General features: G+C 45.4%; 1 protein-coding gene across 1 annotated transcript; it reads right to left on the minus strand.

Moving 5' to 3' along the window:
• Positions 1-993: 993 nt before the first annotated feature.
• LOXL4 (lysyl oxidase like 4) lies at positions 994-17,208 on the minus strand. The gene is made up of 15 exons (XM_060768202.2): positions 17,038-17,208; positions 14,113-14,411; positions 12,307-12,467; positions 11,885-12,090; positions 10,444-10,482; positions 9,888-10,104; positions 9,400-9,583; positions 8,854-9,008; positions 7,751-7,918; positions 7,372-7,534; positions 6,125-6,368; positions 5,458-5,573; positions 3,121-3,257; positions 2,811-2,922; positions 994-2,662 (listed from the first exon to the last, which is right to left on the minus strand). Exons 2-15 carry the CDS (start codon positions 14,384-14,386, stop codon positions 2,592-2,594), a joined length of 2,247 nt encoding a protein of 748 aa, XP_060624185.2. The 5' UTR covers positions 14,387-14,411; positions 17,038-17,208; the 3' UTR covers positions 994-2,591.
• Positions 17,209-18,980: the final 1,772 nt, after the last annotated feature.

The raw sequence follows: 18,980 nt of genomic DNA on the forward strand, positions 1-18,980 counted from the left end.
TTGACATCATGTACAGGCTCTACCTATGTCCAGATAGGATGCCAGTTCTTGCTCCTACTGCAAGGCATGAGCTTGGGAAAACTATTTGTTTGAATTTGATTTCTTGAATCACAGACCACACCTGGAACCCTGTCCAATTCTGGGCACTGCAATTTAAGGAAGATGTTGACAAGCTGGAATGTGTCCAGAGGAGGGCGACTAAAATGATCAAGGGTCTGGAGAACAAGCCCTATGAGGAGCGGTTTAAAGAGCTGGGCATGTTTCGCCTGCAGAAGAGAAGGCTGAGAGGAGACATAATGGCCATGTATAACAATGTGAGGAGAAGTCATAGGAAGGAGGGAGCAAGCTTGTTTTCTACTGTCCTGGAAACTAGGACGTGGAACAATGGCTTCAAGGCTGTAGGAAAGGAGATTCCACCTGAACATGAGGAAGAACTTCCTAACTGTGAGAGCTGTTCAGCAGTGGAACTCTCTGCCCCTGATTGTGGTGGAGGCTCTTTCTTTGGAGGCTTTTAAAAAGAGGATGGATGGCCATCTGTTTGGGGTGCTTTGAATGTGATTTTCCTGCTTCTTGGCAGGGGGTTGGACTGGATGCCCCATGAGGTTTCTTCCAAGTCTATGATTATGTGATGCAATGAATCCCTGCTCCAGTGGCCATGTAGACTGGGAGCCTATGAGCATTTTAGTCCAAAGCAGTTCTCTTGAGCTCTAGCTCTGTATTCATTCTGGCTCAACATTGAGCAGTTAATTTCAGGGTAGGCTGTGCAAAGGAAGGTAGTGTGCACTTCCCCTGCAGTAGTAATGTCCTCTCTTCCCCAGGGAATGTCACCCTTTCCTTGGCTCCTTTTCAACCTGAAAATGCAGTTCTGTCTCAAGCAGAAAAACAAAGAAACCAGTCTCTTCAAAGAAAAGAGGGAGAAAAACCTTCAAAGCAGACTTCACACATTTGTGTGTGTTTACTCTCCCCTCAAGAACTCAGCCATGAATGCTGTCATTTGGTTCAAAAAGCCTTTATTGGTAGAATCAAATTCCATTAAAGATGGCATCAAAGAGCCCTTTTAACTCATCTTGGTGAAATGGGACTGTGACTCTTCCCTGAGCAAGTGGCCCGCCTCCCCCACCAGGTTTTAGCCACTGTATTTGGGGCCATCATTTCATTGCATACTAAGTAACTCCACAACTCTTCTCCTAGCCACTTAATACTTTAGACCTCTCTCTTAGAACACAAAGGCATATGCCATTGGGGGTTTCCTTGTGTTGAGCTTTGACCAAAATTCAGGCACTCCTTTTTAGACTCCACTTAGGCTGAAAAAATGAAACGCAAAGATACAGAATGGGGGATGCCTGGCTCAATAGCAGTACGTGTGAAAAAGATTTTGGAGTCCTCGTGGACAACAAGTTAAATATGAGCCAACAATGTGATATGGCGGCAAAAAAGCCAATGGGATTTTGGCCTGTATCAATAGGAGTCTAGTGTCTAGATCCAAGAAGTCATGCTACCTCTCTATTCTGTCTTGGTCAGACCACACCTGGAATACTGTGTCCAATTCTGGGCACCGCAATTAAGGGGAAATGTTGACAAACTGGAATGTGTCCAAAGGAAGGTGACTAAAATGATCAAGGGTCTGAAAAACAAAACCCCATGAGGAGCGGTTTAAAGAGCTGGGCATGTTTAGCCTGCAGAAGACAAGGCTGAGAGGAGAACATGATGGCCATGTATAATACATGAGTTATAGGGAGGAGGGAGCAGGCTTGTTTTCTGCTGCCCTGAAGACTAGGACACAGAACAATGGCTTCAAATTACAAGAAAGGAGATACCTCCTGAACATTAGGAAGAACTTCCTGAGTGTGATAACTGTTCAGCAGTGGAACCCTCTGCCCTGGAGTGTGATGGAGGCTCCTTTTTTGGAGGCTTTTAAGCAGAGGCTGGATGGCCATCTGTCAGAGGTGCTTTGAATGTGATTTTCCTGCTTCTTGGCAGGTTTACCTGAATGACACACAAGGTCTCTTCCAACTCTCTGATTCTTTGACTCATAACCAACTGTAGATTCTTGGGCCTGCAGGCTTACATATGCCTATGGAGGGGTAGGCAGTAGGTAGCTCTGGTGTGTCCCTAAACAAACCAAGGTCCTGAGAAATACATCTTCGACAGATGGAGCTGGCTGAGGTAGTTATCCTGGGCTGTGCTGCTCACACACCCCTTCTTCCAGAGAGGCAAGAGAAGACCACCTCTCTCTAGCAGGGCTACTTTTTTGACTGGTAGAGTGGGCAAAGGAAAGAGCAAAAACCCTCCTCCTTGGTTCCCACTCATCTCAGCTCTGCACTGTCCATAGTTACCAGTCTCTATAAATACAGGAAGGAGACCAGGCAGTCTGATTTGTGAAACACGGCAAAAGGTTCAACATTGACAGCAAAGAAATGTGGCCTTGGATGTTGCCACTCTCAAGATGGGGAACAGGGGGAGAGAACCCCTTGTCGTTCTTGTGCCAGTTTGTGCCAGCTGTAGCTCTGCAACAGCCCTTGTCACGTTGCTCTGAGCCTTGAGCAAATCTGGGACTTGAAAACTCCAAGTTCCTCGTGGAGTGTCTTGCTTCAGACAAGGTTGCTGGCTAGTCTTTGTTGTGCCTCCTCGTCCCATACTATGTTGGCACCGTATTCATCACCTACATAGAGAAAGGAAGAAAGGGGAGGGTCTGCATTAGTAACCAAACTGGCATAGTTAGTATGTATTCTGCAGTGCAGGTGCAACCCCCAAGGGTGGCCTATGGTGTCTTCTTTGGCCCTAGCCATGCCTCTATGCTGCTGTCTTACCTGTATGGCATCCATGTAACCAGAGGCGGTGTCCATCATACTGACATTGGCAGCGAAGGGCATTGTTGGAGAAATCTGACTCTGCTACCTCATGCTTAGGATTCACAACCACCTGGAGAGGAAAGATAAGTGGGTAGAGACCAGGAAAGGTAACTTGTAACAGCAGGACCACGGCTGTTATTTCTTTAAGTAAGAAAAGGCAGCATGTGTTGACCACCTGCCAGACAGGCTCCAGTGTTGTCAGGAGTCATCATGGGAAGGGGACATCCCTGCAACCACAGCGGTCACCAGCCAGCTTTCCAACACTTACCTGGAATGTGTAACTCCCAGGCGGCACGTCAGTGATGTCCACCCACTGGCAGTCAATGTCGTGTCTGTATGTGTCCCAGCAGCCTGCACTGACACCCTGTTCTCCAAAATTAGCACAGGCAAAACGCCGCTGCAGTCCTGTATGGAAAATATTGCATTGGGTGAACTGGAACAGCTGGCCTTGTCTCTTGCCGAAGGATTATATGCTTGAAGGGTACATTTGCGGGCAGACTCCTCTTGGTAACAAATGCCAGTGCTACTCTGACACGTGTACTTTTAATCAGTTATTGTGAAAGGTAGGTATTGCGTATCATCTTGTACTGTGATACACACACCCCCAAACTGATGTATACACTTCTGGCCAAATAGTGGCCGGGGGAAGGTGCATCCAGCTGCAATTTTACTTTCCGGAGAAAAGGTGCAGATATCATTATTCCAAATTCCCAGCTGTTGGGATTCAACCCCACACTGCCCAAGTTGCAATACACATTCCATTAGAATTAGGAATACTTTCTGACACCTTCTCCAGGTTGGGGAGACTGCTGAGGAGAATGATGCAGAAGCAATGTTTAATTGATTCAAATGTCAAAGTGCAATGAGGCCTAAAGCCTGGGCCAAATCAGGCTACTGCAAATGGGTTGCACTGCTTCCTAAGGTGAAGAAGAAGAACTAAAGATGGACCAGAGGCAAAGACATATGCAAAGGTAGAGGCACAAGAGAGCATTATAGGTTTTCTTTCTGTAAAAATATTTCAGAGTGGTGGGAAGAGGTGTGAAGTGGTGTTGCATGATTGATAGAGCATGTTCATAATTGATAGAGCAGGCACCATTTACAAAAGGCAGTCCACCTACTATGCTCTGGGTCAAAAACTGGACTGTAGAATGACCATTCTTCTAATACTATCACACATCAATATTTTAAAAACCTAAAATTAGTTTTGAGGTATGGTAGCATATGCTTATGGCATTTTATAACTCATTTGTATCAATGATTATTGGAATTGCTATGGTTTACAGTTTTGGATATTTAAACTAGGATGTTTTAATGTAGTAATCAGATCTAATTTGCCAAATAGTCACTGTTGAATGTTTTTATGTTGAATGTTTTTATAATGTGAAATGCAATTTTAAATTGTAAGTCGCTCGGAGTACCTTGGTGGAGAGCAACTAATTAAGAAATAAAGTAAACTGAAGTGAAGTGAATGCTCTGTCTTAATGTTTAAATGTTGCTTATGCCTTATATTTAATGGTTTAAATTATTTTAATTCATAGTTATATGTTACTATTTACTTATTATGATTTATTACATGTATGTTAGCATTGAATTTTGCCATTAGTATGTTGTAAACTAATTTGAGGCCGTTACCCCCCCCCCCCCCCCCAGATAAGAAAGGTGGTATATAAATGCCGTAAACAAACCAATAAATAAATACATGAAATTTGTGTACAAATTGCCAAAAACAATCTGTGGGAGAAAAATGGGAACTACACACACACACAAACACACTGTTTTTAGGTCTCCCACATGCAACAAAACTAATGTGCATATCTTTCTGCAACTTGGCAGGTTTCTTACTTAGTGCCACTGCAAAATTGTCTCTCATTTTCAGAATAGTGGTCCACATGGAACCTAAGTCGGGCAGATAAGATCTATGCATTTTGCATCTGAAACTAAACTGCCTTGATTACCTCCAAAAAGGCAAATGTGCTTGTATATTTCTTCTAATTCTACCAAGGAACAAAGTTACTGACAGTTTTATTCTATTATCTAACTGTTAATGTTCTTAGTGGTGTAACTCCTGCATCTTCCTATTTGCAATTTGACAGATTAAGTACCTACACTTTTTTATCCTGTTCTAATATAGAGAAAAAATAGTTTTAGCAATTTTCCATTAGTCCTGCCGGCACAAGGGTTTAACCCATTTGTCCACCCCCCGTGGCACAATGGGTTAAACACTTGTACTGGTAGTACTGCTGACCGAGAGATCAGTGGTTCAAATCCGGGGAGAGCAGGTTGAGCTCCCTCTGTCAGCTCCAGCTCCCCATGTGGGGACATGAGAGAAGCCTCTCACTTGGATGGTAAAACATCAAACATCCGGGTGTCCTCTGAGCAATGTCCTTGCAGACGGCCAATTCTCTCACACCAGAAGCAACTTGCAGTTTCTCAAGTTGCTCCTGACACGAAAAAATAAATAAATCCCAGTTCTAGTCAGTGGAATGCATGAGCCCATAACTTTCCAAATATGAGATCGAGTTTGGGAGCTTAAATTCCAAATCAGCTAGAAATCCAAGCTTTGTGGTCACTGGATACCCCTAGTTTATTTTAAGCTGTCACTTACCATCTGGACAGTTAGTATCTTCCAGACAAAAGCTGGCCTTGTGTCCTTCAGCCACTTTGGAGCCATTGAGGGTCAATAAGTCATAGTGGGTGAAAACCTCGATGCTATGATAGTGACTGTGGGAAAGAGGATGAAGACATTACTTAGAGAGGCTGCTGCATGTGAGGGAAATTCAAGGATGATAAAGAAATGGACTGTGCTACACAGTGGCTATACAGAATCCTTCCTGATGGGGCGACAGGGAGGAGTAGGGATCCATTGATCTCCATGAAGTAGAAGGATGTGGAAGGGTTAGGCTTGGCTGTAGTTTCAGCTGCTATTATAGTTCTGCATCCCAGTACACCCATAATGACAGCCTTGTTGTGAACGTTGCTATTTTCTCAGATACAAACAAACTGAGCTCCCACCACAAAACAGTTGACTAAGATAGAATGCTTCTCTCTGGGACACGTGAGTCTCATCTCACAAGATGCAGCAGCAACTGGCTTGGGGGTGGAAAGGGAGTCTAGACAGCAACTTATAAAAAACTCTACACTGGTAGGAAGAGGAAAGAGACATCAAATTTCTGACAACTAGCTTTCTTTTTAGAGTGTATACATGCAGCAGAGAGCACAGGTGTTCCTCAATCACTGATACTAGTCATACTATATTAAGGTTTATTCTTTACCTGTGGCACTGGTGCCAAATCCATGCATGGCGACCTGTTCTTGGGAGGAAATCTGCTCGTCCCAGATTGTGAATCTGTGAGGAAAAGCGGAGCAGGCGCCGATAACCATCAGGCCAGTTCATGTGGTTAGCAGAGGCCGAAAGGCAGCCTTCCTCATGGGCACAGTACAGCATGTTCAGTGGACGGTCCTCTAAATAAGCAGTCTCTTGCACCAATTGAGCATTCATCACCAGATCTGGGGCACCTGCAAAGAAAAGTGGATGTTTAAGATTATATGAAGTTCAGTGCCATGCGGTGCAGGACCACATTTGTTAGGTTGCGGAAGTAACTTTGAAGCCTGATCATTGACATGGAAGATCCACACACGCACATATGCATATATATGAAAATGTCCTTATACAGAGTTTATCTAGAGTGGACACCAAGAATGTCATGACAATAAGTAGGAATTTTCCCCACTGGAAAATGTGGGACTGACCCAAGACAGACAAGTGTACAAAGCAAGCCCTGGGCAACTGAAGTGTGGGTGCATATCCCGAAGATGCCATATCCTTTGAACTCTTATAAAAGGTAAAAGTTTCCCCTTGACATTAAGTCTTGTTGTGTCCAACTCTGGGAGGAGGTGCTCATCTCCATTTCTAAGAGCCAGCATTGTCCATAGACACCTCCAAGGTCATGTGGCTGGCATGACTGCATGGAGCGCCTTCCTGCCAAAGCGGTACCTATTAAACTACTTACATTTGCATGTTTTCAAACTGCTAGATTGTCATAAGCTGGGGCTAACAGTGGGAACTCACCCCGCTCCCAGGATTCAAACCGCTGACCTTTTGGTCAGCAAGTTTAGCAGCTCAGTGGTTTAACCCAGTGCACTACTGGCAGCTCACCTTATAATGAACTTTATTGTCAAGGATGAACTGTCCAATAGTATGCTGCTCCCCCAACCTCCAAGTATATATTTTGTTGTGTTCCTTTAAATTGTTTCTGATCCAATGTGACCCTTGATTTTCTTGGCAAGATGTATTCAGAAGAGGCTTGCTTCCTCTGAAGCTGAGAGACCGTGACTGTGCCCAAAGTCACCCAGCAGGTTTCATGGCTCAACAGGAATTTGAATCCTGGTCTCCAGAGTTAGGATCCAATGCTCAAACTGCTGCATCAAGGAGGGTCACCAGAAATACCTATCATACTCTGATCTCCCAATGTGCTAGTTTCAGGGTCATCCATGCTCAACTGTTCATTGTTCTACTCACTGTTGGTGCAGGTGACCCCTGCTGCAAAACGGCCTCCTCCTGTGGGGCAGTGCACAGGCCCATGATGTTGGCACTGCTGGATGGCATGTTCTGTGCCTTTGCAACGCGTGCCACTCAGCACCACCTCAGTAGCACCCGGGTTGCCCTGCCAGTACCATGACTCCTGAAAGAGAGCACAAAAAGAATTATGTAGCACAATGGAAAGCTCTGAGTTTGATAGTCCCTTTTACAGGCGGATGTGAGTTTCAGTGCTTCCTATGAACTCCAAAATACACAAAACTGGATGGGAAGTTTCCGGTCCCACCTTTTTCACTAGATAAGTAAGCCAGGCTTGCATCAAAGCAATATTAGGATCTGATTTGAGGGGAGCTGGACTCACCTGGAGAGCGTGGCTGGCAAAGCCCAAGCCCAGTTGCCGGCAAACGACCATGGCCTCCTTGAGCCCCCAGTGTTCCCCACACACAGCGCCCCAGCGTAGGGTGCCTCCCCTGGACATCAGCACTTCAACCACACCTTCCTCTGGGCTGCGTCCACCAGCAAGACGTACCTAAGTGGGGGAAATGAATGAATTACAATGGGGAGATGTGTGTCACTGGAATATCCGAGGTGGCCAATGACACTCCTCAAGATGTGCAAAAAACAGATTTCACCATGTGCAGCCAGCAGTTTGTCACCATGTGCAGCCAGCAGTGCAGCCAGCAGTGCCTGCCAGATGCTGGTTGCAGTGAGTGTTGGATTTCATCCCTGGACTGCACAAGTCTTTTGTGTCATCAAGTTTTCAGACCTCAATGAGTAGCTCGACTAGAGACAGGACTAAGCTGAGGGATTCCTTTCCCCTCTTTACCATTCGTGTTTCCCAAAAGGGCTTTGTCTTCACTTCTCCTGCTAGCCACTTTCGTGGTCTCCACGTGGTCTCCACCATTGTCTCTTCTGCCTTTTCTTCCTTCCAATGAGGACACATTTTGCCTCTCTCTTTAGGCAAAACATAGCTGCATGGATTTTTGACATGTTACCCTTTTTACTTCTTCCGAATATGAAATTTAGGAAGCTAGTTAGCTCCAAGGCCTTTTTTAAAATTTAGAAGGTATTTCTTTTACTTCAATAAATATTTTTGAACCTAAAGTTCTGACTCTGCAATCCTGTGCCATCCTAAGAATAGAAGCTTATCCCAGTTTCACTACATGTAAGTTTCTGCTGGTTATGAAGTTTACTTCTGGTACTCTGCTATATTTATGGTGTTATCACCCCAACTGAAGGTTATTTTTGAGCCTAACAGCTGAGATTCCCCAACAGTGAACATAGTCCATAAGGGCTACAACAGATTTCCATCCAATTCTACACTCAGATGCAGTTACTGATATATTTTATCAAATTTTCTCCAGTGATAAAGAGTTAAAAAAAAACACCTGTTTTTCTTCTGTCATTCATTTCACCTCTCCTTCACAGTTATAGGGTTATAATGCTCCAGGAATCAGGACTTACCTGTTTATGGACACCTGTTTGGGGCACATTGCAGCGAACAGCAGCATCAGCTTCATGTCGGCAGCCAGTCTGCCTTGCCTCTTGCGAACTGCACTCTGCCAATGAGCGCTCATAGCCCCTGCACCGCACTCTTGTCAAGTGGATAGGACCCAGGCCTGTAACAGAGAGTCAGGCTTAGTAGGGACAGATAGAGTGGTTCTTGTTCCTATTGCGACCTCGTGCCCAGTCCCTCCTGCATTCCCTGCTACTGGCCTCATTCCTTTTGCCAACCTCTTCTTCTCCCAGTTCACCTTTCCGCATTTCTCTGAGGATTTCCTTCATTCTGTCTTTTCTTTTACAGAGCCATAGTTTTCACCTCAGCCTGTAAAGATTCCTCAGAGTACTTCTGGTACCTTTCTTGGACACTGCTTGGCCCTTTCAATATGATTCCCCAGAGTCCTGCTAAGTCAGGATCAACCTGCACCCTGCCCTGTCTTCCTTTCCTATTATGGCAGGGTTACTTTAATCTATATTATTCATTATTGTCAAGTTCCCTGCTCTCCTTACCTTGACCCAGCTGGGCTCCTAAAAGAGCCTCCCGGGCTGTACCATATCCCAGCTGTCGACACACCACACTGGCAGCAGGCAGGTCCCAGCCATCATCGCACACGGTACCCCACTGGCCATTCATCAGCACTTCCACACGCCCCTCTCCTACATGTGCACCTCCACGGAGACGCACCTGAGATTTCTGCAAGAATGGAGAGATTGATTAGGGGCAGGTGGAAGGGCCTGTGGATGAAATGCGTTTGGGTGACTGAGACTGGCTTTCCCTCAAAAGCAATTATGGCAGGGGAAACCAAGGGGCAATTGTCTTTTTGCTCCAAAGGTGCACTTACCAACAGATCCCAAAATTCTGTCACACAATCAGAACTTGGAAAAGTTATTTTTTTTGTACTGCAACTCTTAGAATCCCCTCTCCAGCATGAATTAAATACTTTGACCCTACTTTCTAGGAAATATAGGATCCTATCGTCACTTAATGTTTCACTCACCTCTTTGGATTTTGACTTTGCAGGCAGCTTGGCTTTGTTGGGCTGGAATTCAGGGCCAGCTATACAACTGATGAGAGCATGCATGCCACGGGGGCAGGCAGATTTATTTCGAGAGGGTGGCTGAACCTGCAACTTGCATTGTCCCAAATGGGCCTCAGTGCCTTGGCACTTGATCCGATGGATCCAGAATGTGTTGTTCGCACTCAGGCTCTTTAAACTGCAAAACAAAAGCCAGAAGTGATGGAGGTAAGTGGAGTTATTATTTATCATAAAGTGTGACCTCAAGAAATTCTGTCTAGGGCCCAGAGAATTCCCCACTGAGAAGTACTGAGAATAACCAGAGCAAGAGGGGAAACACTAGGGAATCCTTGCCATCTACTTTTAGCCTTTCCTTTTTCAAACACTTGGTCAGATTTGAGGGGAGGGGTCAGTCTGGGATGTCTCACCTCCCTTCTGACCTTTTAAGCCCAGCTGCTGCACTATCATAAGATCTCCCTTCCCCCTTTACTTAAGATCTGAACTGCTGAAAAACTTAAAGGCAAGACGGACTCCTTACCTTGACCTTGGATCCTTCAGCTTCTGATTCCAGAGTTTCCTGAAAGATCAAATATCAGCACTTGTGGAGACTGGCATAGAAAACACTTTAAACACATCTAAATTAGCCGTTGGGACAGTTCTATATAGGTCCAGGTGTCCTCCCTAATGAGATATTTATTTGCTTGGTTTAAAAACAAATCAAACAAAAGCCAAGATCAAACAATCTCTGAGGATGCTCGCCACAGATGCAGGTGAAACATCAGGAAAGAATGCTTCTAGAGTATGGCCATATAGCCTGAAAAACCTACAACAACCCTCAAACCAAATTGTGGCACTGCTCATCTCCAACATTTGCTTTGGTGGAGATCCTGCACCCAGAAAATGCAGGATCCAGAGACCCTGTTATCATTTCAGAAAACGGGTGACATTTAGGACTTGAACCTATGTTTTCCTTGCAAAAGGTCCATATCCCACCACTGGTTCCTCACAATGAAGTTGAAAGTGGGGGGGGGGGGGGAGAACCAATGCAGGTAAACAGGTTCTACCAATGTGACAAGTACAGCCATTATAGAAAAAGGTGCATGCTTTCATGCAAAGACATGGCAAACTGCTTGGCATCCTTAGATGAATCCTGGCTTCTGTTATCAAAGAAGACGGGTTCAGGTCTGTCTATAGCTCTAGTTGGCCTCAGGAAATATAGGGGTCTGGGACTTTTAAGCTAGAGTGCAAGGCTTGCAGCACTGAGACACGGGCCGTGAGCCAGAAACAGCAGGTTTTGCTTCTCTTTGAAAAACTGCCTGAGCCCACAGAATCTTCCCTGTAATTACCCCACTGTGGTTTGGCTGATCCCCATGGTGAGACAGGCTTGGAACCCACACCTGCTCATTGTAGGACTGTATTTATAGAGAATGGTGGGTGGGGTGCAGAAGATGGAAAGGGGAGGAACCGAGGGACATTGGAGACTACCAGAATGTGAGTGGGAAAGAGAACCCACAAAGCCACAGGAATTGAACAGGCCTCTCATGAGAAATGGAAGGGAGCCTTGAGATGGAGCATGAGAGGCTGTTGTGCCTTCTAGTGTCTATTCATGCACACCAAGTACGAGTAAACTTGATGCAACGTGCAGGAAAATCACATACTGCATAAGCAGCCAGTGCTGTCTTGTAACTTTCCCTGTCTAAATTTACATGAACTTTCCTAGTTTACATGGAAGCCTGGAAAAATCAATTTTGGACCACACTTGCTAAATCCAAAATGCCCAGTGATTAGGGTGGAGCTCAATGGCCATACCGGGGAAATGAGACATTCTGGGAATTCTAATTTTAATGAGCTCTGATTCAAATAGTCATGCACACCATGCCAGCTTCCATGGATGTAATTCATGTGATTATTGGAGGACATCACATACATGCCATTGCCCATCCACCTGTGCAACCCTCACCCTACTTTCCTCCTCTTACCTGTAGAAGCCTGTTGTCACTCGCCCTTCTCGAGGGAAGCCCAGCATCCCACAGACCACTCGGGTGTTGTTGCGAGTCCAGCCAGCATCACAGACCTGGCGCCAGCGTCCTTGGAGCTTCACTTCCACAGCACCTTCTGTGATGGGGGAACTTAACTTGGCCCGGGCCAGGATTGGCTTAATCCGCACCTCTTCCACTTTGGAGCCCTGCCCAAAAGAGAAAAGGAGGGATGTCACTATGCTCCTCCAAGCTCCAGTGCATGAAGCCCTAATGAGCTTTGTGTCATTTCAGGACTGCAGTTCTATGGTCCCTCCATTGGACTTTGTGGGACCTGAACCCAAGTATAATGCAGTGGATGAAGCTGAAGATCTTTGAGAAGGTAGAAGACAGTACAGCTCAAATGCCTCACAAACAGTTCTCACCTGGAAGTGTGAAGAAGCAGGATTAGGTCGCCTCAAGCCTGTGCATACCACACCAATGTCCTCATTATGGTTGCAGTCGCTCACACCCCAACCATTGGATTCACACTCAGCCAGAGAACTTTCGGTGCCAGAGCAACGCATATTGTCCAGCCAGATGGGACCTGTCAGAAGAAGGACCTCTGGTCATTATTTTTCATGGACTGCCATTGCAGCCTACTCTGCCCCAGTTAAACACATCTGTGTCATTAAGGAAAACCTAACCTTCCCCATCCTGGCACCTTCTAGCTGTGTCAGACAGAATAGTCAACTGAGATTATAGGAATTGTAGTTCAATGGAGCTGGAAGATGGCCTGGCTGAGGGAGGTCTTCACATTGCTAGTAACACTGTAAGTAAGTTAGTAAGTTGGATTACTAACATTAATGTATCAATATGCTATGTTTTTAAAACTTTCAATGATTTTAATGTATGTGTATATTGTATTTGTTTATTGTTTGTATGGAATTGAATATTGCCATCTTAGAAGCTGCTCTGAGAGAGAGAATGGGGTAAAAATATAGTAAATAAAATACATAAATAAATAGTTGTTTTGAGATATTAGACCAGTATTTGACAGGAAAGATTAAAGACCTTACTTATCATATAGATTTGGGTGTGACCTATGGGTAAATCAGTGGTTATTCTATGAAGAGGGGAAAGTGCAAGCATTGTCTTAGTGTCCCAGCTGTCCCTGGCACCCAAAGGGTATATACAGTAAGTAGGAATCAAACATCAAATCATCCAGGCATCCCCTGGGTAACGTCCTTGCAGACAGCCAATTCTCTCACACCAGAAGCGACTTGCAGTTTCTCAAGTCGCTCCTGACATGACAAAAAAGTAGGAATCAGACAAGGTGATTCTGTAAGATAACTGAGCCTTCTGTAAGATATTTACAGGCCCTCTAAGGAAGATTGTGTAACACAACAGAAAATGTGTTGCTGAAGGCTTTCGTGACCAGAATCACTGGGTTGCTGTGAGTTTTCCAGGCTGTTGGCCATATTCTAGAAGCATTCACTCCTGATGTTTTGCCCACGTCTATGGAAGGAATCCTCAGAGGTTGAGAGGTTTCCAAAAATCTCACAACCTCTGAGAATGCCTGCCATACATGTGGGTGAAACAGCAGGAGAGAATGCTTCTAGAACATGGCCATACAGACCGGAAAACACACAGCAACGCAACATAAAATGTACAATGGTTGAGAGATATTTCAAAAATATACAGGCTTCTTGGCCATATCTGGCATTTCACAGCTCTTTGACCTGGATACAAACTTCAATTTAAGGAGGGTATGCCATCAACTTACACAAACTCATTTCTGTTTAGTGCCACACCAAGCTGGCAGCTTTTGGCTCTTGGCAGAGCAACTGACACTTTGGAACATTAAGCAGAATTGAAACACGCCTGACAAAGGAGTCCCACCTGAAGGCTGCAGGGAACACGCTTGCCCTGTTCTTTATGGTGATGACACTGCTGGAAGCAGATGGTGGCAATAGAGCTCATGTTTAAAAGCCCATTGCCTATTCATGCCACTCCAGTGGTCAGTTTATCCCAAGCAGAGATACTACAGTTCAGTACAGTGAGGAAACTATACCCCACAGTCTGAAAGTCTGGAGCATGATGTAAGTGCATGGAAAGGACTGTGATTACTGTGAACACACTCAGTACCTGGACAAAAACACTCTTCATTAAAGAGATCCAGGGCTTTGAATTGTTCAAAATCTACTGAGCTTGCTCCATCCCTGTATCCCCTCTTTGTAGCCCCTCCTTACCGTCTCCTGGGCCATATTTAGCACTGTGAGCCCAGTTTGTGGCCCCTTCGTAGCCCAGCTCCCTGCAGGCCACACTGGCCACGTGGATGTTAAAGTCGTCATCACACACGGTGCCCCACTGTCCGTCGTACAGCACTTCCAGCCGCCCTTCTCCCACTTGGCTCCTGGGCCCCACGAGGCGCAGCTGAATACGTGGGCGTTGTGCCCAGCTGGGTGTCCCCAAGTAAACCAGAAAGCCGAGGAGAGCAAAGTGATGTGGAGCCAGAAGGAACATTGTTGGTGGAAGAAGGCAGAGATACCTACAGATACAAGGAAGTCAATTAGAAGTAGTCTGGCTTCCTGGGAAAGGGAAAAAAGCCAGTGGAATTCCCTGCCTTGTAAGAGAGGTGAGGCAGAGACCCAGGCTGGAGAATGGAGAGAAGGGGGTCATTTAGAAAGGCAACATTTGAAGGGCAGATACTTATGAGAGTCCCCATTTCCAAAGAGAATCCAGAAATGAAAGCTGCGATGTTAGTCCATACAACAATATTCTTTCTCAATTCCTTTCCTCCAGCTTACTTGTCCGAACGTATCTCCTCCTGCGTCCCACCTCAAAACTTACAATCTTCCAGGGAGGCCCTGCTCTCGATCCCACCTTCATTGCAAATGCACTTGCTGGGGACGAGAGACAGGGCCTTCTTGGCGTGGCCCCCTATCTGTGGAACTCGCTCCTCAGCTAAATTAGGTAAACAGCTTCCCTCCTTTCCTTCAGAAAAAAGTTGAAGACGTGGCTATGGGACCAGGCATTTGGATAGCAGGCTGACAATAAAAATGACAACAATGCTATGGAAAATGGATTATGGACAGGCTTCGGATTAAGTTGTTGATCGTAGAACTCAGACTTAGACATGCCAATTAATTCAATTTGCACTATTTTAAATTGTTTTTTTATCTAATTTTAATGTTTTACTTATTATGTAACTCTTGTTTTATCTGTTTGTATATGGGGGGCATCAAATTGTTGCGAGCTGTAAGCCGCCCTGAGTCCCCCTTCGGGGGTAGAGAAGGGCGAGGTACAAATATTTGAAATAAATAAATAATAAATAATACTCTGAAGATTGTAGCTAATCTCAGAGGGAGCAAACAGGAAGAAAAGCAGGAAAACTAAGGCTCCTTCCACACAGCTGAATTCCACATTTTCTGCTTTGAGCTGGAATATGTGGCAGTGTGGACTCAGATAACCCAGTTCAAAGTATATATTGTGGGATTTTCTGCCTTGGTATCTTGAGTTATATTGCTGTGTGGAAGAGCCCTGAGAATGGCATCCCTCCTAGCCAAGAAATCTAGTGCTTGAACTCTGCCTATGTGCTTTTCCTCTGCTCCCCCACAACATTTCTCCAAATCCCACAGCTCTTCCATGGCAGAGGTGTGTTGTTTTAACACCCTTCTCCTCTTGCCTCACAACACCACCTGTCCTGATCTCCTAAGATCAGGATGCCACCTTTGACATCCATAAAGATAGGTAAACTCCATTTCTCAGACTTTTGAATCCCACTTTTCCACCACAGATTCCTCTGAGGATGCCTGCCATAGATGCAGGTAAAACATCAGGAGGGGATGCTTCTGTAACATGGCCATACAGCCCAGGAAACTCACAACAAGCCAATCCTGAAGTTTTCTTGATTGCTTCATCTCGCTCCCTGAATGCTTGCTTGAAAAGCCACATTTTCAGTAGTTTCCTAAATGTCAGGAGGGAGGGGGCCGATCTGATCCTGCTGGGAAAGGAGTTTCACAACCAAAGGGCCACCACTGAGAATACCCTGTCTCTTGTTCCCACCAGTTGCGCCTGTGCAGGTGGTGAGACCGAGAGCAGGATCTCCTCAGCCAATCTAAATGCTTTACCTGGCTCATAAAGGGAAATACGTTCGGATAGATATGCTGGACCAGAAAAGAAGATGAAACCCCTCCCAGAATGAGAGGAATGGGCAACATAACATTCAGATCACCTCCCCACCTTCCACATGCCCACAGCCATGAGATGTCATCATCTGCATCCCTCTAAATCAGGCCTGGGCCAACTTAGGCACTCCAGGTGTTTTGGACTCTAACTCCCACCATTCATAATAGCTTCAGGCCGCTTCATTTCCCCCCTCAGCCACTTAAGAATGTTAGAATGGTGAGGTAGGCCAATCAGAAACCATATGTAAATGAGTAGGTGGATATAGCTCCTGCATGGGCCAACTTGGGTTCCCTCCTTCAGGTCCCTTCTTTTTCCCCTCAGCCACTTAAGGCTGTTAGGAATGGTGGGAGTTGAAGTCCAAAACACCAAGAGGGCCAAAATTTGCCCATGCCTGATCTACAATATCAAATCAATGAAGTTTGACACCACTTTTACCGTCTGGTTCAATGCTCTGGAATCCTGGGAGTTGTAGTTTTTACAAGGTCTTTAGCTTTCTCTGCCGAGGAGTGCTGATGCCTCAGCAAACTCCATATCCCAGCATTCTGAAGCACTGAGCCATGGCAGTTAACCTCATCACACTATAGAATGAATCTACTTTAAATCCGGTTTCTGCCTCCTGCAGAATTCTGGGGTTTGTAGTTTAGGGAGAGCCTTTAACAGCCTCACTAAACTACAAACCCCAGTATTCTATAGGAGGCAGAAACCCGATTTAAAGTGGATTCATGAGGAAAGTAGTGTCAAACTGCATTAATGAGGTAGAGTAGAAGAACCTGGGCTGCCACCCCAGCTTTCTAGAAGCGACGCCTCTCGGGAGGAGACAGACTGCAACTCCCATCACTCACAGCCACCCGAGGCGAGGGCTCCCTGAGGGATGATACAGAGCTAGCGGACGAATTCCTACCCAGTCCCCACCCAGTGCCTCGGATTGGGCCAAAGGAACGACGAGCGCTTTTGCCCTTCCACGCGCGAGACTTCGGTGGACTCACCTGCAAGCGCTGCGCTTGGCCCCTTTCGCGGGTGGCAGGAGGGCGAAGGACGCCGAGGGGAGTTTCCTTTCCAGGGGAGAAGTGGGGAGGCGGAGGCGCTGTCCACGCGAGTCTCAGAGAGCCAAAGATGAGCCGCCTCCAGTCCGCCCCGTCTGCATCCCGTGCGCCCTCCCAGCCCACTTTTATCCAGGGCGGCCCCCCCGGAGCCCGGCTCATGGACAAATCAGTGCCAAGGTGGGGTTCGGGGGCGAGGAAAGGAGGAGGGGAGGGGGGCGAGCGGGAGGCTCGCCTGCCTCGGGGATGAAGGGGAGGGAGCCGAGGAATCGGGTGACCGCCACGACGGGTTTTGCGTGTTTCCTGCATTTCTCACTCCTTTGGTCCTTCTGTGGTGGGAGAGCGAGAAATGCAGCCGCCTCCCTTTCGCCCTGGGCAAGCCCAACCTCTTCACCTGTTGGATCTCTTCCTGCCTGGGGAGCTCTCAGAGTTATTCCCCAAAGCAGGAACTTTTGCAAATGTACTTATTTATTTACAGTATTTATATTACGCCTTTCTCACCCCACAGGGGACTCAGGGCGGTTTACAATGTCCATTTACATGGCAAACATTCAATGCCATAGACACACACAGAGGCTATTTAACATTCCAGCTTCATGAGGGTATTCTGGCCACCAGGGGAGCTGTTGCTTCACCGTCCATTTGCAACACTGATGGAGTGCTTCCTCATTCTTTGCACTCTGCTGGAAGGTTTTATGGTGTCTTAAATTAGTTAAATTAGCCTCATCCCATAAGCAATACCTAAATTTCCTATTTGGCAGATGCAACAGTCTTTCAGGCTGCAAAGGTTGACAGCAAGCTACACAAATGGTCAGAAGCTCACTCCAACCCAGGCTGGCTTCAAACTCATGACCTTTCGGTCAGTAGTGATCCTAATACAACTGATTCCCAGCTTTGGGGCATATATTTTCCCATTTCCCCATTGACTCCCTCTGAGTCCCCTTCTACACTGCTATAGAATCCAGATTATCAAAGCAGATCATCCACTTTATCTGCTTTGAGCTGGATTATACGAGTCTACACTGCCATATAATTCAGTTCAAAACAGATAATCTGGATTTTATATGGCAGTGTAGAAGGAGCCTTTGAGAACAGTTCCATCTTGTCTCCTGTGTCATCAGTTGGGAGCTCCTCCCCAGCACCAACTCCTGCTCTGGGACCAGAGTGAAGAGAGGGAGCCAGGAAGACAGTTCCACCTTGTCTCTTGTGCTGTGCTAATAATAGAATATAATATATTGTATATACATATAATATTGATAATATTATAATGTAATACAATATAATACTACTACTACTACGAATAATATGATAGTATAATTATATATTTTATATTACATGTAATGTTTCTAATAATATTACAGTATAATGGTGTAGTACAGTATAGTAATATATAATACAAACATTATGCTATGCTAATAATATAATATATTGCATTTACATATTACTTGTAAGCCACTCTGAGTCCCCTTCTGGGTGAAAAGGGTGGCATATAAACATCATACATAAATAAACAAACAAATAAACAAACAATTGTGGGAATTTATTTATTTACTTACTAGCTAAACCCAGCCATGCTTCGCTGTGTCTCAGTCTGATATAAAATGAATTAGATAGTAAATAAAAGTGTTGTTGTGAACATAGATTCACCGAGAAAACACATCATCCAGTTCAATGCCCTGCCTTGCATTGCTGTGTCTATGTAGAATGAAGGAAAGGAAAGAAAAAGAGGTTTTCAACAAAAATCATTTTTTATTGTAAAGCTAGTTGATTGGCTATATTTTGGTTTGTCTGGTTTCTGCATAAACTTAAAGATCTGACCATTTACCAATTCTTGAGCATGCAATGTATAAGTTCCCCTGAGAGAAGCAATTGCTTTCTAAATACAAATC

The sequence above is a fragment of the Anolis sagrei genome, chromosome 3 (genome assembly GCF_037176765.1).
Source record: "Anolis sagrei isolate rAnoSag1 chromosome 3, rAnoSag1.mat, whole genome shotgun sequence".
In the NCBI taxonomy this organism is placed as follows: Eukaryota; Metazoa; Chordata; class Lepidosauria; order Squamata; family Dactyloidae; genus Anolis; species Anolis sagrei.

Bases quoted from the DNA above. Each gene is read 5' to 3' on its own strand.
- LOXL4 (XM_060768202.2), bottom strand. From the start codon at position 14,386: ATGTTCCTTCTGGCTCCACATCACTTTGCTCTCCTCGGCTTTCTGGTT. The intron at 9,009-9,399 runs GTAAGGAGAGCA...TCTCTGTTACAG, and splicing joins AGGAGCCCAGCTGGGTCAAG to GCCTGGGTCCTATCCACTTG. The intron at 2,663-2,810 runs GTAAGACAGCAG...TTCTCTATGTAG, and splicing joins GTTACATGGATGCCATACAG to GTGATGAATACGGTGCCAAC.